Source organism: Dermacentor silvarum, chromosome 7, assembly GCF_013339745.2.
Source record: "Dermacentor silvarum isolate Dsil-2018 chromosome 7, BIME_Dsil_1.4, whole genome shotgun sequence".
In the NCBI taxonomy this organism is placed as follows: domain Eukaryota; kingdom Metazoa; phylum Arthropoda; class Arachnida; order Ixodida; family Ixodidae; genus Dermacentor; species Dermacentor silvarum.
In genome coordinates this window covers 95,191,994-95,216,289 of record NC_051160.1, presented here as the reverse complement: position 1 = coordinate 95,216,289, position 24,296 = coordinate 95,191,994, and the positions used below count along the sequence as shown (strand labels likewise).

The following is a 24,296-nucleotide window of genomic DNA, read 5'->3' as shown; positions in this document are numbered from 1 at the left end:
GATGGTAGAGTCCTTGCTTTGTTCTGCTTTACATGATGGCACACAGCATGTATACCATAATGTGATCGTTTACGTTATCCCACCTGTAATTAACTCAAGCAAGCTGCATGTAGCCAAGGCTGAAGTTACATGCCTTCTGCAGCGTCTGCAGATTCACGCAGTTTGTGTGTGGTCTGCGTATACATATCGTCTGCGTGATTCTTTTAAATTTCCTTGTTCATATCAATATATCAAGTTCTTTATTATTGTATTTTGTTATTACTCCATTGTACTATATTTTATCCTATGAATCTTCTGGTAATCAGATTTTTCCCCCTTCTGCGAAGGCAACGGGAAGAAATGTTATCGTCTGCCGGCTGTACTCGTTTTTCTTTCTTGCACCGCTCTTCCTACTGTATCTCGTGATTGAAATGAGAAGCAATCATTTGCAAATTTTGTTTTCTTTTTTTTATTTTCGTGAATTTATGCATTTACAAACAATGTAAACGATCTGTGGCTGCCGAAATAGCGGCACGAGCGCTGGAACAGATCGCCGAAGCAGACGACAGCGAACAGGTTATAACTAGCGCCACTCTGCTCGCACGTTCTATCCCTAGCGGCAAAAGGGGTGAACTAGACCAGGCGTGCTGGAGCATGGAGATCTGTGCAGGTCTGTAGTTCAGTAGGTCGTGCTGTCTATCACGTCTACGCAATAAAACAGCCCGTAACAAGCCAACGCAATCCAATCCGAGCGACAAGCGGCTCCCCGTTTGCGGTCGTTTGCGGTACTTTCGGGCTCCTTGGGCTTGCTCTGTCGTGCCGCTTGTTTTTTCGGTGAGGCAACTTTCAATTTACCAGCGGGAAAACATCGCCGGAAGACAAACATGAGACTAAGCAGATTTGTGGAATTCGGCAGGAAGATTATATGCGTTGGAAGAAACTACAAGTGAGTGATAAAAGTTTTGTTTTTCTCGTGTTTGCGTACTCTCCACGCGTGTGGACTGGAGGGGGCCGGGACACCGCGATAAACGTGCGCTGAACTTTTTTTTTTGCGTATCGCAAGGTCAGCGCGTGTGTCTTCCCAACAAGTCAGCACTGCGGGGATTTGCACGTTGTCCGGCGTTATGCATGCAAAAAATAAGTCTGGTATGGGCCCTGGTAAATCGTTCACTCGGTTCACTCCATTTTTCCACCCCTATTTCAAATAAACTACGAGCGTCGTCAGCACGTCGCATTCCGCTGGTGGACGTTGACAGCTGTTTATTGCGTAATCGAGGCTCGCCGGAGTGCGACGTTTGTGTCGCCGGAATGCTGATAGCCTTCGGAGCGCGGCCTTTCCTGATCGACGCCGTATCATGCCGCCGCTATCCTAGCGGTTGGGTCATTACTCTCCACTAGTAGAAGTAATCAAGAAATCACGCAGGCTGAAGAAAAAAAAAATCGTAGTCTCTGATTCCTGCGCGACGTAACTTACACCACCCGTTCGTCATGTTACGCAGAGCGGGCTAAAATTTGCTGGACCCCCAAGTGTCGGGTTTGAGCGTGGTGTATGGCCTCGCCTCGAGCGTGGCATCAGCGCTGTCGTACTGGTATGCCTCACGCCTAACGTTCTATTACTTTTATTGCGAATAGTTTCGACAGCGTCGGCGACTTAAAGCAGGCTGTCGATTGTGTGAACACGTTGGTAATCGCGGCGGAGTTCCGGCAGGAGATATTGATGTAGTACGTGGCACTGACCCGTCGATATCTGTATCATATCACTTGTATTGCATGCGGGTTCCGGCTTCCACAGCTAACATTTCAAGATAAAAAAAAAAAAAAAAAACGATCTTGGAACCATCCCGGTACTGTACGCTTCTTCAGTGCCGTTTTCGTCCTGGCGCATAAACGTGCATATATTTCAGTTTTCTATTTATCAACCCTCTGGTGGCCTAGATCTATGTGTCCTTTGGCAATTTCATAGCAATGTAGTGGCCAATTTCACCCTTTTCCCCACTTTCGGAACTGGCGACAAGGCATAGTCAACCAGAAGATCCTTCCTCTTTCATTTCGACCAGCCGCAACAGGCACGTCCCGTCTTAGCGAGATTGGTTATAAGGAAGTGGAAAGCTTGTTGACTGTGCGATACTGTATGCACTCAAGTAAGGGCCGTACATATTTTCCTGCTCTCGACAAGAGGATCTTACACGGAGGCGGGTCATTTCAATCGATTTTTTTCTTCTGGCCGTGTGTAATGCCCTTTATTCCCTTGGTATCGAAAGAGCGAACACCACTATTTTCATGATGTGTTTATTTGTTCACACATTCACGTCACGCACCTGGTGCCCATCTAGCTCTCAGCACTGTCAATGTTGCCGCTTCTCTGGCACTGTTTGGTAGCACACTTTGTTGATACATTTGTCCACCGTGCCATCCATGGCATTAAATAATGCTTGTGACTTAAAGGTTTTCACAACAATGTCCAAAGACACTGCATGCCATGCACAGTATCTTTGGCCTATTTTATTTTCTCAAATTTGTTTATTTTTGGGCTGTCAAGTTGGGGGTGCAGCTCTTAAATGAGTGGGACCTCTCTTTAAGTGCGTACGGTAACATTTTGACACATGGCTTACACCTGCAAATGAACCAGCAGAATGAAGAAATGGGAGGGAAAGAGAGAAAAGGACAGACAGTGAGACGGAAGAGAGAATCACCTGGCAGCTGCTTGCGTAGAATTGTGCCTGTGAATGCTGAACACATTGAGACTGAAGGAGGTAGAATGTTACCAGTTCTGCTACACATGTCTTTTTCGTCCCATTTGTTACCTTGCTAGAATGTAGAGCAGCTATGTAGCAAGTATCGCCAAATTGCTGTTGTTGGCCGGGCTACATCCCACAGCCAGTGGAAAGGCCAAGTGCACGTGGAACAGCATTGGGAGCAGCTGCTGACTCTATCAAATTTTCGTGAAAGTTTACATATTTGGGCTTGTACTGAGAGTTACTAGTGTTTTTTGTCAAGTGTTATGAAAAATACTGTTCGCGAAAAAGTTTTGAAGGTGTTGAAAAAATGGTGTGGCGGAAGATTGCAGAAAGGTGCATGCAAAAAATAAATTGTGACGATGGCTGCGCCACCTCCTTGTGCCAGCACGAATTGTCATACGTTAAGCACAGCCTCCTGTGTGCTATTCAGTGCCTCCGCCTGAGGTTCCATAGAATCGGTGATAATGCTGGGGATCCTGCCAATTCCTGATGCTGATGCAGAATGCGAATAGATATTTAGTACTGCAAACAATACCAAAACTGAATCTCGCTCATCTGTATCCTGAGAAGTACAGTGGAGCGCCTCTGCAACAAAATGACCTGTATGTCAAAGGGAATATTGTGTCCCGGTTCTGTTGTGAGCGGTGTGGTGTGTGACCTTTACAACGAAGTGACCGGTGTAACGAAGAATTTTGGAGCCCCCCAAGCAGTTTGTTATAAAGTGCTTGGGGGGCTGTACTTGCCTCTAGCAAGAGTATTTAAAAGAGTTTCTGAATCGGGTGAAATCGCCACCGTCAAGGTCGCTGAAAGAGTCACTTATGATCTAACAACAGTGTGTTGCTTGTTGGTTGCCTCTGTTTCAAGTTTGCAGCTTGCATGACACATCTAAAGCGGTATAATCGTTAATAAAGAGCGCATGTATCCAACAAAAGGTGTGTATTAAGGGCATGCTTTAAGAAAATATACCAGCCAATTCTTTCCTGGGTAAATAGCATGTCTATGCGACACCGCAGCGATGGCCTAGCGGTAGACCATCCGCCTCGTATGCGGGAGGTACCGAGTTCAAATCCCGGTGCCGCCGGGAACCCACCGGTTTTTCTAATGGGTAGAGATGTCCCCTGGCCTGGTGCTCGGGTGTCGTGGGGGTCCACATCTCGAAAGAGGGCCCAATAGAGATTTCAGCTGTTGTCTCTGGGTGCCTCTTGTCCAACCACAGACGGCCTTGTAGACGAGCATCCGCCGCGGCTGTGGGAGGCAAGTGCTGCCGCCGGGTACCTACCGGTAAAATAGGTACAAGCGCGCTCCCGGCCTGGTGCTCGGCCATTATGGGACCTCAACGCTTGGAAAGGGGTGTTTGACCTCAACCCGAAGGTGCCCCCTCCTCAATAGGTGCTTGGGGCGCCACATGGGAAATGACCGCCATGGGAGCGGCCCAGACATCACCTGATTTCTGTGCTCACGTTGGTTTCGACGGGAATTCAGGGCGCAGGCTCCTTTCCCAAGCGTATCACCCCTGAAGGAAGCCGAACGCCAGGCCGGGGTACGCTTGTACCCTTTTGAACCAGTGGGTGCCCGGCGGCGGTGAGAATCGAACCCACAGCCTCCCGCAGCCGAGGCGGGCGTTCTACCACTAGGCCACACACACACACACACACCAAAATATTGTGAATTCTGAAGTTTAGAGGCTGGCAGGCATGCATTTGGCAGACATCCATGAAGCTTCTACCAGTTATTAGGGGTGACGGCAATGATTTGAGTCTTAGAGCGGTTAGTAAAATTTAGAAGTGGGTATCTTTCTTTGTATTACTGATTTTGCCTTGTTTCTGTGTTTCTTGAAACCCCAGTTTCAAGAATTCCTTGAAAACAGGGGTTGGAGGTGACTTTTGAACATCCAAAGTATCAAACTCTACCTGTGCTATGGGCACTGTCTATATAAAAAAACATACATCCTAGATATTTTCTTTTGAGAGTGTCGCTAAACGATTGCAATATGGCGTGTCCCCAGCCACAGACATCAAGCTTGTTTAAATAACCGTTGCCATCATGAAGCTGGACAAGGCTAGATCAAGTGACCAAGCCGTGCCACCATTTGGCTGTTTCACCACTTTGGGCACACCACAGCCATCATGGCACCATGCTTGAGCCCTTGACTCTAGGAATGCCTGTGGAAAGTTAGTTTCATCCCTTTGGCTTCAGCACGACAAGTATCGTTTGCTACACAACTAATCATCATGCCAGTAGGCAACTGACATCATTACAATGGGAAAGTCAACTTGGAATAACATCCTGAAGAGCTTGAAGTGTGTGTGCAACTCAGCAGCTGTTTAGCTGAAAAGAATTGCAGCTGAGAAGGAAATATCACTGTTTTTCGGTGTATGTCTACGAGTAAGATTTGTTTCCCTCTTCGGCATCCTTGAAATCTTTTAATTGTCCTTGAATTTTGAGCCAAATGTTCTGTATGAACCTCGACTATTGGACTCTCCTAAAAGGACACTAGAGTGTAATGTTAATTTAAGCTGTGCTTTAATAAATTACACTCTAGCGATACCAAAATGGCGACTCTTACTGCGAGAGGAAGCTCGGCAAACCAGAAAAGATGCAAAGAGCTCGGTCACCTCCTTCAGGGCGGCGCAACACCGCCCTGAACTTTCTGCGCTAGCTTGCAATGATGAGGATTTGGTCAGCATTTATTCGAGTCTGGATGGTTATTTATGAGTAAATAAGTGCTACATTCACATTCAAAATCAACCAAAGACTTGACCCAGCGAGCTTGTAAAACTATATCCGTGCCAAAATGGCTCAAATACAAGAATATATTCTGAAATTCATAATTTCACGGGGAAGAAACAGCTCCCAAGTTGTGCAAGAAAGAGAAGTTAAAATTTTTGCCTCCACTTGTAATCAACCCTTTTCCACCTAGTTAATTTAATTGAACTTAGAAAGAATAATTATCAAGGATACTGACCTATTGCTGCTCATTGTCTCTTCAAGTTCACGACACTGGCATGTTGTATTTGCAATGAGGCACACTGACATGATATTTTAGACTGCTTTTCTTTCAATAAATGAAGGTCTGCGACCCCTAAACCATAGAAAAAATTCTCGCAAGCCTCAGAGCGTCCTTAAATAATTTAATATGCCATATTTTTGGGACTATAAGTCACATTTTTGTTTTTCCAAAGTTTTCGTTAGTGCGACTTACATATGCATAAAACCATGCCTGCTTGCATGACCATTATGAGCATCTTTTTATTTTCATGAGTGCAAGTAACAGTGTGCGATTTCTTTCTGCTAGAACTTGCAGCTCGTAAAAATTTTTACAGAAATTTAGTGCCCTGAAAGGGGGTAAGTACAGGATTTGGAGATGAGTGTACAAGCGTGATCACGTTTCGTCCTGCCGACAAAGTTAAAATATGTGCATCTTATACACCGGTGTGGCCTTTATCATTTTTTTCCCCTCCTAAATTGGCAAGTGAGGGATGCGAATTATATTCCAGAAAATACGATAATAGCTTTTCTACAGCCAGTTTCGGTTTTGTTTTCCTGTATGTTACTGTGTCGCGCTATCATGACGCAAAAAATGGTTATGTGAGAGTAAGACCTTGCGACATTTTGACACTCACTCCGGCTCGCTCGGTCACCTCCTTTGCAGCTACTCATTGTGAGTAGCAGCATAGGAGACAACCGAGCGAGGGAGAGGGTCCCATGTCCTACTCCCACGTGACGTCATGATACAGTAACCTACTGAGAAACTAAACTGAAACTGGCTGTAGAAAAGCTATTATATTAAATTATTTAAGACGTTCTGAGAGGCTTGCGAGTATCCTTTCTACGGTTTAGAGGTCCTGGATCTTTATCTAACAAAAAACGTTGAAAATATCATGTCAGTACGCCTTAAGGATGGACTACAGAGCTGTGATTGCCGATTACACTGTTTGTAACTCATGAAAATGGGCTCAATACTTCGTGTAACAATGGCCATTACATACACCAATGAAATGCTCTGTGTAAGAAAAACTTGTTGGAAAAGCATTAGGTGTCTAGGTTATGGAAACCAACTACCACAGCCAAGCCCTTTTTCCTACGTGTCATGCAAGGTCACCAGTTGTCAGTGTAGCATTTAGTGTACAGGTTGGACATCTCCCAAAATCTAGAAAATCATATGTTGTAAGGAATGAGCTTCACTTATTAAAAGGTTTTGGTTGATAATGCTCGCATTCTCTGGTGCAAGGGCAGATGTACATTGTATCATTGGGCAATTTCTCATTGTTTTGACAGTGAGAGGGACAGTTTTCTTGCTAGATTTCTTACTATTATTAGTTAGTCCTGCATCCACCGCAATCGGCCGAAAATGAAATAGCAGTCTGAGCATTGGAAGCACTTAGTATCTCACATTTAAAAGAAGACAAAGGTCACACCTTCCACCAGGATGGCAGTGGCATTATTTTAACAGATCTGCATGTTGTTTAAGCTTGAAAGTGAGTCGCGCTGTCAGCAGAAAATATTAAAATAAGAACAGTACGAGAGACAGGGACAAACGAAGATAGACGCACACATCTTGCTTTAGCATGAACTACCGACATGCCCCAGTCTCTACCCTTCATAGAAAATATTGCTTTGTGCCTGTAACATGTGAGAGAGATAAAATTTGGGAAAAGAAATGGAAGTTCAAGAGAAAGTTTGTGAAGGAGGGTAACCATAAGATATTTGATGGTTGGAAGCTAACCGATACGGCTTTTTCTTTCTGCAGAGAGCATGCTGAGGAATTGGGCCATGCGGTGCCCAAGGAGCCGCTGCTGTTCATGAAGCCTCCAACAGCCTACATCACCGAAGGGCAGTCTATAATGGTAAGCACACCATGGGGAAATGCATTCAGTAATTTTAGAAACCTTTTCAAGTGGCACTAGTGTCTTACAAATGTCACAAAGTGGTATAACAAAGAAAGTACTGATTAAAGAAGTAGATCACCTTCTCTGTAAGGTTCATTGACTTTACAAGCCTGCAGGGAAATGACCATAAGTAAGGGACTAGTGAACACCCCTGTAATACTTTTAAGTAGCATTTCCTAGTTGTGGTTCACGAGGGCAGTAAAAGGGGCTAGTTGGCGGCAGTTCATATCTTTCTTTAGGCGCTATGTACAACACGGAAACAGAGAGCACACAATGTGCAAACTTACAACTGATTTATTTATTTTGCTACAGGCCAATATTATGAAGGATGGTGAATGCAGTGATCAGGAAAGAAAAAAAAATGTGTAAAGAAAAAGAAGAAAGGACACATTGAAAGTCACCGATGCTAACAAAAGCCAGTCCAAAGGATTATACAGTTGAGGAGATCTTTGAATACAGTAGAGCTGGTGTGTCGGCAAACGTACTTGGAGAACATTATTAGTGGCAGCACACAAGAGCAGTGCGATGAAACAATTTGCATGGCTGTACTCCTGTGCATGCACAAATTATAAAGGTTTTAAAGGGGAAAGCGTGTAATATCTTAATTAAATGCTTGGAAACTGATTAAGAACATTGCTGACATGCTGCATTTTTATTATGTTAAGTAGTGTCGTCTCTACCACTATATATGCTGATACTTCCTACACAGCTGTGCGGAAAGCTGCAGCTGTGTTATGCCGTCAAGACCATTGTCTCAATTTCTTAGATTAAAAGAATGATCGCTTCAATGTCAGTGTTACGACAAACAGAACAGCCACCGCTGCATACAGCCACCAAAGAAATGCAGCTGGTTCATTTTCATTGTAGGGCCCCTTGCTGCAATTATCAGTGTGTTCGTTTGATTCACTTGAGGTTCACACCACGAGGTGTATCTTGACCATCTGGCTTGTTTTCACCGTAGTCTTTCTACAAAAGTTAAAAGGGAACTTTGATGCTAGCGTCTATCGGAGCTGCGAGTAGATTGGTCGAGCCAACATAGGAAGTATGGTTAGTATACCTGCAGTCTGCCTAAAATTTGTCCTAGCTTCAAGTGACCTTGTAACCTTGCAGATTGATGATATTCAAGAAAATATTGCAATGCAACAACAGTTTGCGACGATTATGCGTTTGTGCAGAGTCCTATAGCCTTGCTGTGTTTCTAAAAGTATATGACTGCTTGGAAATCTAGACCACTAAAGGCTGGTAAAGCTTAGTACAGTGTAGAACGCTTATAACTGTAAGTCTCTGGAGTCGCGAATATCTGCACTATAAGCGGTACCGTACTATAACCAAAACAACAATTCTCAAGCCCTGCACGTATGCAAAACATGTAGACCAAGCATGTAGACACGCTTTGTACTATCGCGCGCACATTGCGATTACATTGTCGCCAGTGAGCTGGGGAAAACATAGTCGCGATGTAGCCAGTACTCTTCAAGCTCGACAGCTTTGCACCGAGTCAAAACGAAACAACTGTTTGCCGCAACCGCTGCGGAAAAAACCGTGACTGCTATCGACGCGATTATGAACGGCGACTTTGCGGTGCTGAAGGCATGCGCCCTGAGCACATGCACTGAGTCTGCACGAATTAACTACCATTCGCTGCAACAACTGCAGTCGAAACCGCAGTCGCTTTCTATGCGATCATCGGTGGCAACTACACAGTTTTTTTAGGCACGCAGCCAACGCGCGTACCGAGTAAAAACGAAACTACTGTTCGCCGCAACCACTGCGGAGAAAACTGCGGCCGCTATCGACGCGATCGTGGATGACGACTACGCAGTTACGAAAGCTCGCAGGCCAACGTGCTGTTATGCGAGGCGATAAACTCAAGAATACAGGCTTTAGACACAAATAGGCTGGAAGCGTTTCGGCGTTGCTGTCATGCACGTACGATTTCAACTCATGACTGTGGCGATGCGAACTCCGCCGCTTCGTTTCGGTTGGACGCTAGCGCCGTTCTTGCTCATTTGCGTCGCACATTTGCGGCGCTCCTCGCTCGCCGAGCTCCGAAAGTAGTCCGAATTAACCCATGTGCAGCCAAATAAGTCCGAATTAACGAGAGTTTGATTGCATTGAATAATGCATACGCCCGCCGGCAGCACGCACCTTGTTGAGAAGAGTGCTCGCTGCCGCCCTTGTCGGTGAGATTTTCCCGCGGAAGCCGCATTGTAACTGGTATTTCGTCTCATGCGGCTGCACTGTAAGCAGTATGCGTATACATGGAGTTCTCTGGGAGGGTAAACAGGAGTCGCAAAAGGCCGCCTTGTAGCCAGTTCTGCACTATAAACGGTTACTTTATAAGTGGTCTATACTGTAATTAAAGCCACAAGAATGTCCGAAGGCACAAGCATGAAGATTGGGCAAATGCATTCACTGCATTGCCCATAATTCCCATGGTAGCTGAACTGTCGCAGCGCCAGAATGCCCTCTAGCAGTGTTAGCAGGAAATTCTTATGGTTTTTATGGTGCCTATGTGCAAGCATGCGCAGTGCCTGTGGACCAGTGGTGCACCCATCTTTTTCATTCTTCCAGATTCCACGGGACTGCGAGGAGCTAGACCATGAGGTCGAACTGGGTGTGGTAGTAGGGCGCCGAGGCTCTGCCATCCGCGCGGAAGAGGCACTCGACTACGTGGCGGGATATGTGGTCGCACTGGACATGACTGACCGGCAGCTGCAGAGACAGGTGAGGAGTGGTGCCCAGTTGAAGTGACGTTATGTGAAAATGTTAGGTCAGGCAGATGGCAGTGATTGCTCTTTGGAATTCGGAAAATATCATGGGCTGTCATTGATAATTCTTATTTACATAATGTGAGGGGGTTGGGGTTGTGTTCGGTGCTGGAACACTTCCGGAAAGCGTAACTTTGCGTGACATTAAGAGAAACTCTTACTAGCAGGCCAACCTCACCTACCTAGATAAACACTTATAAACGCCAGGTTTAAAATAGCCCTTGAAATTCCCAGCTGTGCCACTGGATATCATGCAATGGACGTGAGTGTGAGGGCGTACAGTCCAACCCATTTATAAGAATATTCTACTGCCATGGATATTACATTTTATAACTGACAATTCTTAAAGGTGGTTATGGAAAAAAAGAAGACAGGAGAAAAATGTAAACATCCTAATTCAAAGGAAAATCATGTCCCTTTCACTGTTTCATAGAAAACCCATAATCTCTCAGCTTTGCTTGCTTTACATGAAACTTGCTGAAATCTTGTTCTTTTTTTTTAAGTGTCTATGTGCCCCGTGCATAGCCAGAATGAAACTCCGTAGAAACTTGGTCATCTGTAAAGTATCTTGTTAAGATGCAGCATGGGCAGCTTGCACTGCAGTGGAACCCTGTGATGTGCAGGTTCTTGTTTCAAAGCAGGCCACTGAGGCAGAGCCTCAGAGGACCGAATCAAAGGACGAAGCCGTTGGTTTGAAAGAACAGAACGAGACATTTAATACACACGTTATGAAGGCAAGTAGGAGAAATGAATTGAAGAGCAGAGGGAAATGAATAGAAAGGAAGGCACAAGTAAAATCCAGGTTAGACAACACACAGAGCTAGGGCTAGGCATACGTGACAGTGCGCGTAACAGTTTGATGTGGAAGGGGGGTGGTAAGGCGACGAAAGAAAGGTGTTCATCTCACCAACTGGATGACGGCCTAGTTGACGACTGGGTAGAGCGCCCAATCGCATCGGCTCCGGCTAATAGAAGGAACGCTGGCGGCACGTGAAGAGCGAGGCGGCGTTCTCGCCAGGCAGCTGGGCGCAAACTCGGGCCCGTAGCCCGACGGCTCAATCGCTGCCTACAGACGCTGGAGCTCGCCGGTCTCAAGTAGCAGTCTGTGACCGAGTGGAGTGGCGATGCCCAGGAAGGCAGGCGGCTCGGCAGCACGGGCAGGCGGCTCGGCAGCACGGGCAGACGACGGCGGCGTTCTGGCCAGGCAACTGGTTGTGGAACTCGGGCCCGTAGCCCGACAGCTCTCGTTCTGCCCACGGGCGCAGACGCTCGCAGGCCTCAGGCAGCAGTTCCCGAACGGATGGAGTAGCGACGCCCAGGAATGGGTTGGCAGGAGGCCCCGGCCGGGCGAAGTCCTGGTGGCTCGGGTCCGGAACCCGACGGCCGTCTTCAACTCCCGATCCCGTGGCCGACCTTCTCCTGGTGCCGCTTCTGGAACTTTTCCCCGTCTGCCAGCGTGCCTCGTTTTTCTTCCCTCTGGTCCGTGTGTTACTTCTGGATTGGTTATCTTCGGGCTCCGTGGGCATCGGTCATTGGCCCCTGTGAGCGCCGTGGTCCTTTCCAATTGGGTGGCGCTTGGTTTGTTTGTTTGTTTTTCTTGTGGGCTGCGGTGCCTCGTGCTTGACGCTCTTTGTCGTCGTCGTTGTCTTGCGCTCACTATGTTCATGTTCACACGCGCACAATTCGCTAAACTTTGTCTTCGCACACTACCACACACCACAAACCCCATTGATACATTTCTCACTGTTGCGTTTTCCCGGCTGCTATGTCGCGTTCCCGCGGTCCCAACCTAAAGCCCATTGACTCCTGTGTATTATGCTCCCATTTGAGACGTCGACATTCTGTAATGTTCCCGCATGTTAAGTTGCGTTCGAGTGCAGCAGTCATGTAAATTTAGTGTTGCAGAGGCAAATTCGCAAGTAGAAAAAGCTGGAAGGATGCGATCGTCAGTCCTGACAACTATGTCACAGCGTGGTTGTAGTTGGTGCTGGATCCCTTAAGTCAGCTTCACTGCAGTACAATCGTGTTATGTGGTGAAGAGGGGGAAAGGGGTCTTGTCACAACATAGCATGTTTCTGACATTGCTGTGGCGATTTGGGGCCTTCCTCACTTGTTAAAGTTTCTCGGTTACATTTTTTTTTTCTGTGGTCTCTTGAAAAATGTATCAATGGAGTTCTATTGTACTTGTGCTCAGGGCTGTCATCACTGAGGCTTATGGTTTCGTTGGCATCCTGCTCAGCTTTTTTCTCTCAAAGCTGGCTTACAGCAGCCACATCCATTCTTATAACCGATAACGGGGTCTGGGGACAGTCCGGTGAGCAGGTTGTTTTACCATAGAACATGCCCTAAAGTTGACGGTGTCGTGACTTTTCATTCTTATATTCAATATATTTTTACAACTGGTATTCTTACATGTGCGTTGGACTGCAGTATGTAGGAAGTTTGATAGGAAAATTCTGTGGAATTGGTAAATCTGAAGTTTTCAAACAAGCATTAAACATGAGCTAATTCAAGTTGAAGTAATAGATTGGTGCTCCAAAACATTTCAAGTGAACCCTGCACTGCGCCAACGTGCTTATGATATGACTTGGCCCATATTCATGGGCATTCTGCTGTCTTCTAAAGATTTTCACCTGCATCACTTCATGCTCAAGTTTATTCTTGCATTTAGCTGCCGCTGCATTTACAAAGGGATGTCAGGGTGGAGTAATTGCTGGCAATTCCCCAAGGCTAGATAGCCTACAGCTAAGCATTGCTGGCACCACAATTTTCTTTCATGTTGAGCATTTTTATTAATGGTTGACTTGTCGTATACCAGTTATAAATTTACCAGCTATAACCGCCGCGGTCACGCGGCGGCGGACAGCAACGCGAACCGAAATGGCTATTAGAATGAGCCCATAACAGCTGTAAAAAAAAGTGCGCGGAGCACCTCACGTACGGGCCACAAATAGAAAAAATGACGCCAGCATCCAACCGAAACGAAGCGGCGTAATCCGCGTTGCAATGGTTCATTAGCGGCAATCGTACGCAATAGGTGACTGACAGCAACGCCGGAACGCTTCATGCCTAATTGTGCCCTTAAAGCCTTTATTCTTGTGTTAATCGCCGTGAGTAACACTGCGTTGGCGTCTAGCCGCGTGCCTTCATAAGTGCGTAGTCGCCATCCATGATCGCATGGATAGCGACCGCGGTTTCGTGTGCACTTGTTGCAGCAAACGGTAGTTTTGTTTTAACTTGGTGTTCATGTCTGCCGCCTGCCTTCCGAACCGCAAGGTCGCCGTCCATGATCGCGTCGATAGCGGCCGCGGTTTCGTTCGCAGCGGTTGCGGCAAGCAGTAGTTTCGCTTTTACTCAGTGCAAAGCTGTCAAAGATGAGCACCGACTACACCACAATAGACGGACAATTTGTTGGCGACCAGCTCACTGGCGAAAAAAATTATTGGGATGTGCACGCGGCAGTGAAAAGCACGTATGAGATTAAGACGCGCGCCGCGGCTGTACTGCGAAGGTGTCGAGAGGTCTTTGCCACCGCTAGCTCCAACAGAAGATCGAGAATTTCAGCTTCCGCCCTGCTCCTTTGCACAATAGAAACAAGATTTGCCGATTCATTCAGTAAATAAAAGTGTGTTGACGTAGTACGCATTTCTTTGTTACACTCTCGATAATTCGACATCCGGTTAATTAGGACATTTTAAGTCATTTAATTCGGGGGGGGGGTTCTTGGCACTTCATGGAGCTTAGCAGGGTTCCCTGGAACGAGTGTGCTTGAGAACCCCTGCTCTTGAGACAAAATTTATTTTCTGCGACAGGCACGCTGGTCGCTTGGTCTCTTCTCTTCCATTGCTGAATTCACCCTGCTCTCAATAACACGCTTGAAATATTTATGAATTCAAAAGCAATTTCCAGTCCCCATGTTGACTCCTACAGAGATTAAACTATACCCATCCAAAGTATTCTCGAAATCCTTATTCCCCACCTACTGGGGTAGTTTAGAAATTATCTTCACTTATTCACGTCCCTCATCTGAGTGGCTGCTGCAGTACTTCGTTTATTTCTTGTCTTTTCCCCAATTGTTTCTCGCACTGGAAGCAGTCGCCATAAATCCCTTGCATGTCCCTCTGTGTACCTTAAAGGTTTCACCCCAATTCAACCTTTAGTTCTCCGCCTCCTTGTGTTCGTTGTACTTAGTGGCACGAACTAAATTGTGATGCTAAAATGTCGTACAAAGTGTATGTTTCATGTGACCGCCAAAGTGCGATTTGGACAGCACTATGGAACTCTTTACTCGCTAGTATAAAGTTGTGTACTCCTCTGCATTAGTTTACAGTCGAGACAACTTATAATAATATGGGTTTGAACAATATATTGGATATAAAAATGATCAGCTGCGACACCGTGAACTTTAAGTGTTTTCTATGGTAAGCTACACCACTTACTACGATGTTCCTATACAGCTTTATTGGTTATAACAATTAAATAGGACTAACTGGGTGTCTACGGTGACAGGAAAAAGAAAGCGTCTCCTTTCCACCCCTCCGAAACATGAGTCAACAGCACCAACAACCGCCCCTGACAACGCCTGTATATATGACATCTATTGCTTTCGTATAGTTGTATGCCCATTGCTTGCAGGATATGTTACTAACATGTATCCATTATTGACTGGAAGTTCCCTTTACTTTGTGTCCTCCTAACATATTCGATGTATGGACACATATTTTTGTGTCTGTGCACATTTTTTGTGTGATTGAACGTGGGTATGAACATATAAGGGCTGTTGAGCGTGCATGGACGTGAGTATGAGGATGAGTGAGTGCTGGTTAACGTATCAGTGAAAGTCAGCGACAGTAATATTGAGTGTACGTGAGTATGGCAGCGAGTGTGAGTGAACTTGAGTATGAACGTGAGTGCACAGGTAAGTGCGAATTGAAGTGACTGAATGCGTGTTAGTATGAATGGGCGCAAATAGTGAATGATTGCTGTTCAGTCAGTGCACAAGAGAGTGAAAAAAATGTATTGCCAGCAAAATATTGGTGAGTATGAGTGGGCATCTGCTTATTGTGCCGAACTGTGCACTCTAGTGAATGAGTAAACTTGGAACCAGCACAATTGACCCATATCCTAGCTCATGATTGCCATATCTGCTTAAAGAACAACAAAAATGAAGTACCTGCTGCCTGTACCTTGCAGTGCCAAGCCCAGGGTCACCCATGGGAGCGTGCCAAGGGCTTCGACACGTCCTGCCCCGTGGGGCAGTTCCTGCCCAAGGAGTCTGTGAGCGACCCGCACGCACTCACCCTCTGGTGCAAGGTTAACGGCCAGCAGCGGCAGAAGGGCAGCACGTCGCACATGCTGTTCACCATTCAGCAGCTGCTGGAGGCAGCCAGCGCCCGCTTCACCCTTGAGCCCGGCGACCTTCTTCTCACTGGGACGCCCAGTGGCGTAGGGCCGGTGCACGCTGGCGACGTTGTCGAGGCTGGCATCGAGGGGCTCGGGCAGGTCCGCTTCCCGGTCGAGCAGCAGATGCCAAAGCAGTAGCGTTTCTCTAGGATTGTTGCCTTTCTTGGGCATTCAGTTGCCCACTGGTGAAAGGACCCGGTGCTCACAAGGTTGCAAAACGGGAAGAAGGAACATGTCATTCAAGACCCCTCCTCATCCTGTGCAATAATCAGATAAGGACACGAAGCATGGCTCAGAATAACACATCACTGATAAGCAGATGGCACTGGCCTTTGTTTTATTCTTCGTGTCGGTGTACTGGTTTGCACCGCACCTAATCCTTCGTTCATGATCAATCAACTAACCTGCTTCTTGAGATGCTTCTGCTTCATCCACTGTGTTCTTTCCGACCTTGTTCTGCATCCTTGTTAGTGCTGGGTTCTCTCATCACTATAGTTCTTGTAGTTATGAAACGAAATGGTCTAGTTCAATCTCCGGTTCTTCTTTCTTGCACAATGAGCTTGTGACTGGGGCACGACTTTTTCGTCGGAAGCAGCAAGGCAGCCGAAATGGGCAACTGTACCATGTGTGCTTACAGTCGGTAGTAGGTGTATCGATACCTGAAAAGGCTAGTTCAGGTTAGGCATTTTTTAAATTGCTTTCTAATGCTGCATACACATATCGCGTGCAACTGCGATCTTTGGCTGTTGACCTCTGACGGGCTTTACACAAGCCTTCTGTTCTATTCGTTCTTGTTTTGCTTGTCCTAACGTTATAGAATATAGAAATCTGCAGATGCACTGCCGTAGAAGGGTGCCAAACAATGATATCATAAAGGACGAAATTTCTTTGCTACTTGGGCATGCACTCACATTTGAGAGTTTAATAAATAGTCGCAGACTGATCCGATAAATTTGGGGTGAATTTGTCAAATGCTACAACCTTGTGCCTTTCGTAGGTACAGTACCACACCTTTGCAGCAGTCGGCGCAGTCAAGCTCGTGCGAACAAGCTGCATGTTGAGTAGCTGGCTGAAATTTTGAAATTTTTTGTTGTTTGAACAGAACAGCCAGTTTTTTACTGGTAGAATTGTAGTGCCAGCAAAAATAAGTTCGTTTGCACCTGTCTTTTTATAGTACAGTTTGAATCTGTCCACATGTTCTACCCTTCACTTCAAGGCACAACAGGAGCCACAATAGTGTAATCTCCACAGACCTGTCGCATGTCCAGCAAGGCATTACCAGATGGCACCGCTGATGTGAATGCTGGCAGGAAGTTCTCCAAGCATACACATATTTGTGGCTTCCGTAGGAAATGCACGTTTCTGGAAAGGTACTGGTAACGACTGCCTTGGACCATCCATTGAACTGATCGTTGTAGGAATTAATAGACATGTTACATCCTTTGCATGTTTTCTCGCTCTTTTGTAGGTGTGGGGGTGACTGATGTTATCAATGAAACAAGGTCATTCCACTTAGGCCCCACAGGTTACAAAAGACTTATTCTCTGTTCATTTCTGACTGCTCTTTTCTGTTTTTTTCTTTTTTTTAAGATTAGCACACATATTTGGCATATCTAAGGTTCAGTTAGGCTGCTTACTGTTGTGTCTTTCTGCTAGGTACTTTTTTTCGTACTTCCTAGTGGCTCAATATGAGGCTGCTTGTTAGTTACAATGCTGGTCTCTTTAATTTTGGCAATTTCTGCCTTATCCACTTTTCTCTTTCACCTTTTAGACAGTGTGTCATGGAATTTGCTCTTCTCCCCAATTTTGATTTGAAAACCGTGGTTGAGTAAACAACTGTTAATTGGAACCGTGTGGAAGTGAAGAGAAAGCAGTTTTTCTTGTGTGCCAGGTGCAAGCACTGAACCTTAATGGTGAATACGACTAGTCGATCAGAGAAAGCCGTATGAATCCTAAAGTGAGTGCTCCCTTATGAGAATCCTAACTTGGCAGCGAAAAAATAAACCATTCCCTTGGGCTCGGCAGAAAAAAAATAAACCGTTCCACTTGGGCTCATCGTGGAAGTTGTGATAGGTAGCCAATTCAGGAAGTAGTGTCTAGGAGCTGTATTTTTAGTACATCACTTTTGGGGATAGTATCACTTTCGCAAGATTTCACGTGACTTGGCGCCACATGCATTTACGCCTACTAGTGACAATGTTGCTTGCACGGTGCCAATCGTGGTGTCCTGCTGCGACACCAGGGACGCTGTTGCCAATAAAACACTGACATGTTTGGCACCAAGTGACACGAACACTTATGAAAGTGGGAGTATTTACAAAAGTGATCAGCTAAGAATACTGCTCAGGTATCTGCTGGATGTAGACCATCAAGGCACAGTGATTTTGGTGTCACTACTTCTTTCGCCCGTAACGTTTAAAGTGTAAATCGAGCACCAGTTCAAAAGAAAAAAAAAAGCCATTGTGCGACGAAAAAAAAAAAAATGGAACATTTAAAAATACAAGGAAGCATGCTGATGTTGACGTGAAGCACTGATGGTTGTTGCAATCGTCTCTTTAGCTTGCAAAACTGACGCGATACGTAGTTCTCCCTCCATTCTGCTGCAGAACCGCTCCTGTTCTGTACCGACCAATAGAATGCACCATAGTTTTAGCTGTGCTTGTCTGTACACTCGGGCAACAGCCCATTATTGGGAAGCTGCCTGCAAAACACAGCAAGGAAGTTTACAAGCTTGTTTGATGATGCCATACTTTGTCGAATCCAGCATAAGGATGCACATTTTGGCACTTCGTATGTATAGGCATGTTTAAATCGGTTAGTTGGTCTGTTGCCAATCAGGTTGTGCGATTCCCCTCGCCTTGAGAATAGTAAATGCAAGTAGAGGGCAGCTGAAAGCGAAGCATGTAATACCTACCATCTTTGAGAGCTTTGTATTGTTGATCCATGCATTAACCCCTCGAGCGCCATGCACAGGCGCTGATTGTCCAGAACATTCTTTGTCAGAACTGCCAAGGACGAGTCTAGATTGCCCGTGAGTTATTCTGCTCATTTTGAATGCCGGTGACAATGTGTTGTTGTCAGCTCCTTCACAACATTAGAGTGACCTTCTCTCTTTTTTGCCTCTAGAGAGCACTGTTGTAAGATGATAGCAAGGAAGCGGTGACTTATACTATGTGGTAGTTAGTTTCACTTTAATTTTTGGCATTTTTCACGCGTGGTAAATAAAAGCGGCATGTCGATACTAAATTTACTCCCCATGGCATATATATTTGGTACGTGCAGTCATTCAGCTTTCCACTCTCACTTGCAATCTATCTTCCTACTTACATTTTTTACTAGCACTTAAAGAAATAAAGGGACTGTGAACTGTTAGCGAAAGTCTGAGAGGGTAGTGCTACAGTGTAGAACCGAGCTGGTTGCATTTAATAGCCTAGTCGTTTAGGTGCGCTACCTGTAGTTGTGCTCGACCTCAGTTACAGCCTACTGAAGTCACGCTCACTTACCGGGAAAAGCTAACCAGATCTTGTATGTATGCGGTTAGGTTTTGCCTTTGGCTTGACATTTGAGTTGCCTCGTGACAAATCCTTTTCAACTAAACTGTGTTCGTATTTTTAACGTTAACAGTGAGCATGTTTGGTAGGCTAACTGCAGTCCATATGCCTGTGTAAATGGGTGAGAGACCTTCCGCGCAGATGAAAGCTTTCTCGAGTGTCGAGTACCAGTTTTGCCAGACAACTTTAACTTGCGGACCCCACTTCAATATTGCAGGGTTCATGTTCAATGCCTGTCCGTGAAGTCTTCCAAGTGGTTGCCAACGCGTTCGAGAGATAGTGTTTGAGTGGAAGTTCTGCACTCAGAATGTTTGTTGTTAGAAGTCGCATGGTTTGGCCATTGGCCACCATAAGCGGCAGCGGGATTGAGAGTTGGAACCATGGTGCAGTTTGAAGAGCATTTTTTAACTGCAGCACAAGGAACAGAGGCATTGTTGTGGTCCTTTCCTTCTGTTGCACCTGTTCCTTGTGTTGCCGCAGTTCGAAAAATGCACTGGCAGTGACGCGAGTCTGAAATACACCCAGCGCACATCTGTCCAAGTGCAAGTCTTGTTGGAAGTTGACCACCATTGTCTGGCCAGTGCGTGAAATTGAAGTTTGCCAACATTCCTTTGCTTACCATACCGGAATATTTGCAATATTATTTGGACCCACGACTATAACAAACAGTACTGGGTTCAATGGCGCCAAAGCACTGCTGATATTCAGTACACATTTTTATGTCGCATTATAACAGAATAGTGCAATGCAGCACTGCATCTAGTTCTGTCCCGCAGGGGCTTGAATATTATGAAGATGAAAGCTTCATGCTGCTGTCCCCTTTATCCATGTCCATGTGAAACACGTGTTCTCACGAGGCAGCCACTGGGCCGCTTTTCAAGAAGCCCTCATACAGTTAGAAAGAAAGGTTAAATTCTAGTTAACTCTCAACTTTAAAATCCTTTAGCTCGAACCCATATGCAGGTATAAAAGTCACGTGAATTGTTCATGTTAGCTCTTCGAGCATCTAACATTGCTCTACAGCAATCAGTTACTTCGTGAACATGACTTTCACATAAGTCGTCGCGTTGCCAAGGTAGGAATAAACTGCAAGTCAGCACATTCATTTTGTCTACGTTTAAGTCCACTTTCTGGCACGGTTCGCAGAATTTGTTGTTCAGCTAAACATTGTAAACATCATGTTAATTTTTTTTCCAAGATATTCATTAACGATTATAAAACTTGACTGCCTGCTCTACTCGAGACTGCCTTGCTTGTAAATCCAACAAATGTTACACATCAGCTACACGGGGCACTTTAGATTGCAATCGAAAGTGCACTGCGGGATCTAACTGGTTGAGCAACTACTTAATAACAGCACTTCTATGTTTCACGTGTACTTGAATAAAGGGGCCCTGACCTGCGTGTTCCTCTGGGGAGGAACTAGACACGTGAGCAAATTATAAGTCTGCTGAAGGTTCACTAATGCACTGTAACTGTCGCTTGCACCGTGCCAGCTTTAGTGGAAAGCAGTTAAAATTAACAAGTTGCGCTGTTTCCTTCATACTGGTAGGCCATGTGACAGCACTTTGCTCATACTTCTAAGAGCGCGATGCTGTGGTTTGCCAGGAAAAGTTGAAGGGCAGTGTCATTTGTTTAAGCCAACACATGACATATTGGCAGGGCGAGTGTGTGTTGTTCTGCTGTTCTTCATTGGCGCCTCTTTGATGGAGCAGTCATGCGAGGTGTTAGCATTTGACCTAAACACAAAAGGGCCCAGCCTCGCATTCTCCCAGCGGCTGGCTCCCAGTGACACATGAAGTAGAAACTAAGAGCCCAACTTCTTGCTGGCTCGTGATACATAGTATGGTTGCAGTTTTACGAACCTAACATAAAGGTTGCAAAACATGTTGAATGTTGCTGTTTCTATTGTGCCGTCATTGGATCTCTGCTAACCTGTACTTCCACCCGTTTGCAGCAAGCGTGCCAATGCCGACCACGTCGTGGTGTTATGTGGCAGTTTACTAACCCTTAAGTCGACCCGTTTGCAGCAAGCGTGCCAACGCCGACCACGTCATGGAGTTATGTGGCAGTTTGCAGTTTACTTTGGTCAGTCATTGTCTGCTGCTGAGGTGTTTGTGCTGTCAGAATAGATTCACTTGTTCCTTGTGCGTTTTCGCTTTTCTAAGTCGCTGCCACTGCCCTGTTTCTAGTAGATGCTTAAGGAAAGTTGTTCTGTTTCCCTGTAAAAGCCATTTTCTACTATTGAACAAATAAACTCGTTAATAACAACTGCACACATTTACCAACGATGCCTTCAGCTGCACACTGGTTGTGCATTGCTTGCGTCATCCGTTCAGCTGTGGGCATCTGCATCTTGCTTTCATCTTCAATGACATACAACACATGCTGACAAGACGTTACAAGCAAGGCTTGTAAACATGAAGGTTTTTAAAAGTTCATAACTAATAATGATGTATGTTTTAAAATTTATGCTGACAGCAGGATTTAGCATGGTCTAGCATTGCAGCACTACGACTTTCAGCAGTCATGTATGCCATCACAGTTTGATGTGTTGAAATCGTTCATTGTAGTATTCCCAGCGTACGTCGCTGAGTCCTTTCGTTGGCCACATTACTTTTTTTACTGTCGTGGCGGTCAGTTCTAACGCTACTGAATGTACTGAGACTGAATGTTGGCACATGGGCAGATGAACTGCGTACCAACAAACTTGGAAATTACCTAGCTCATAAATGCAAAAGACCCACTAATGCGCTCAATACCCAGGAGTGGTCGTCTGGGTTCACTATGCGGTGTATGTGGATAGAAAAGGCACCTTCAGAAGATGAAAACAGCATCTAAATGACATTTCCAGATTCCACGTAGCATAGAATGTCATCTTGAAATGTGCTGACAAGCGAATCGTAGAGCTACGCGCGTGGCTGCAGCGAGGCTACGTCGGGCTCAGCAGGCCGCTGTGCAAAGATAGTACAAGCCACAGCTTGCCGTTGATGGCGAGTGGACAGTTCAGTTCGTTCTCGTGGAAGTGACGCAAAGAGACTTTGCTGCAAAGACCCTCTAGTGTGTGCTGCCGAAAATGGAGCTCCTATGGAGCCGCTCCTCCAGTTTACACCGTGATTGTTCTGCATGTGACGCGCAGGCATGACTTTTTTGATAAGGGACATGCTTTTACAATTGGCTCAATGCTAACTTATTTACATCACTTTTTGATAATTTGGTTTCTTGTTTCAGCAAATATATATAGTATCTCTGCCCGTACACCATTTGCTCTCTCCTTGGAACAGCGCATACCTACAGCATGCTAAGAAAGCACTTGTCTTGTTCATCCCTTGTATCTAGCTGATCGAGTTGTCCCTGTGAGTTCACTCTGAACACTTTCAAAAAATGTTAAAGGTTGCCTGTGGCAGATAGCACAATTCTAATTCATGAGCTGGTCTACTCAAAGAGGCGTATATTACATAAAAAATTTAAATGCATAATCGACCAAGAAAAATTCACTAATTAAGTTTTTGACTAATTACTTATGGTCCATATTTCAATTTACAAATTCTAGCAGCGGAGTTCGCAAGGCGATTCCCACTTGAAACAAATTCTTAGGATGACACCAGTTTCGAGATACTAATTCCTGAACTTTGCGGAGAAATGCATTGGCATTCAAGTTACTTTCTTAACAAAACATCGTTTTATGCATTGAAGCACAAAAGTAACTAGAACGCCAATACATTTCTTCGCAAAGTTCGGGAATTAGTATCTCGAAACTGGTGTCATCCTAAGAATTCGTTCCAAGGAGATCCGCCTTGCAACTCCATGGCTGGAATTTGTAAGTTGTAATATGGGCCACGAGGTAATTAGTTAAAATTTAATTAGTGAATTTCTGCGTCATGAGAACTTCGCAAGGCAAGTAATGATCCCCGAGGAGGAAGATAGCACTATGCAGTAGGTACGATCTTGCAGTCATGACGTGGAGCTTTTTCAGTGGTTTTTCCGGCTTCAGCATATCTTTTGCATGTGCCACTCTTACTATACGGCGCTTCGGTTGTGCGTGGCGGCGGAATCTATGGAACATAGAAACAGCGTGGGCCGAGAGCCAACAGCAACGTTTTTGGGTGACAACTGATAGGTTTAGCGAATGGTTAATTGTGGGGCTTTCATTATAACATTTCACAATAATCAACACTTTGCCGCGGTTCCCTGAAGTTTGTTATATCGAGATTTCACTGTAGAATCACGAAGTTTACAATTCCATAACTGCATCAAAAACAGATATCCCAGTTATGTACTTTGCTGCATCCATTAGAGCAAAGGTTCACGAAGGTTTTGGAAAAGTACTATTCATGTATTAGTGGTATTACTTCAGAGAGGTGTACAATACATCAATTTTGTCCACTTTAGGTGTATTATTAAGTGCAGTTTACAGAACTGATATTTTTCATTGCCCAGTTACAGTTGTAAACTTCATAGTATTGTTTTATGAAATTTCGAGCTTTTCAGAAAGTTTTCTAAAGCAGTGATTGTCTAGTCACTAGATTCGAATTTTTGTTTTAATGCGACAAACATCAAATTCGGTGCATTGGTTGCCGAGAAAAGCTTTCCATTCCCATGTACAGTCAACTACAAAAGTTTACGCACCATGGGATCCGAGAAAAAGCTGAATATCTCCACAGCATCGCAATGCAACCTGCTATTTGCTTTTTCAGCCTCTACTAGTTTATACAAAAAACATTGTGATGTACGGTTTTACTGGCTACTGTTACAGGCTGCTTGGAAATTCAATGTTTCCAGAGATGCTGTAGTCCCTAAAGTTTCGTGGTTGAGCGTACATATTTAGATAGAAGCCCCTGAGCTAAAGCTTCCTCTTCAAGTGCAGCAGCTTTGATTCACCAATAAACGAGTACAATTTTAAATAGACGCGTGCAGCACACACATGGCTACATGTCCATTTTCACAATCGTGAGCTGCAGCGCT

At 45.3% G+C, this 24,296-nt stretch overlaps 1 protein-coding gene across 1 annotated transcript; it reads left to right on the top strand.

The window, feature by feature from the left end:
• Window positions 1–723: 723 nt before the first annotated feature.
• LOC119458289 (acylpyruvase FAHD1, mitochondrial) lies at window positions 724–21,605 on the top strand. Its single transcript, XM_037720123.2, has 4 exons — window positions 724–925; window positions 7,468–7,564; window positions 10,181–10,333; window positions 15,571–21,605. The coding sequence occupies exons 1-4, from the start codon at window positions 864–866 to the stop codon at window positions 15,916–15,918; spliced, it is 660 nt and encodes a 219-aa protein (XP_037576051.1). The 5' UTR covers window positions 724–863; the 3' UTR covers window positions 15,919–21,605.
• The last annotated feature ends 2,691 nt before the right edge of the window (window positions 21,606–24,296 follow it).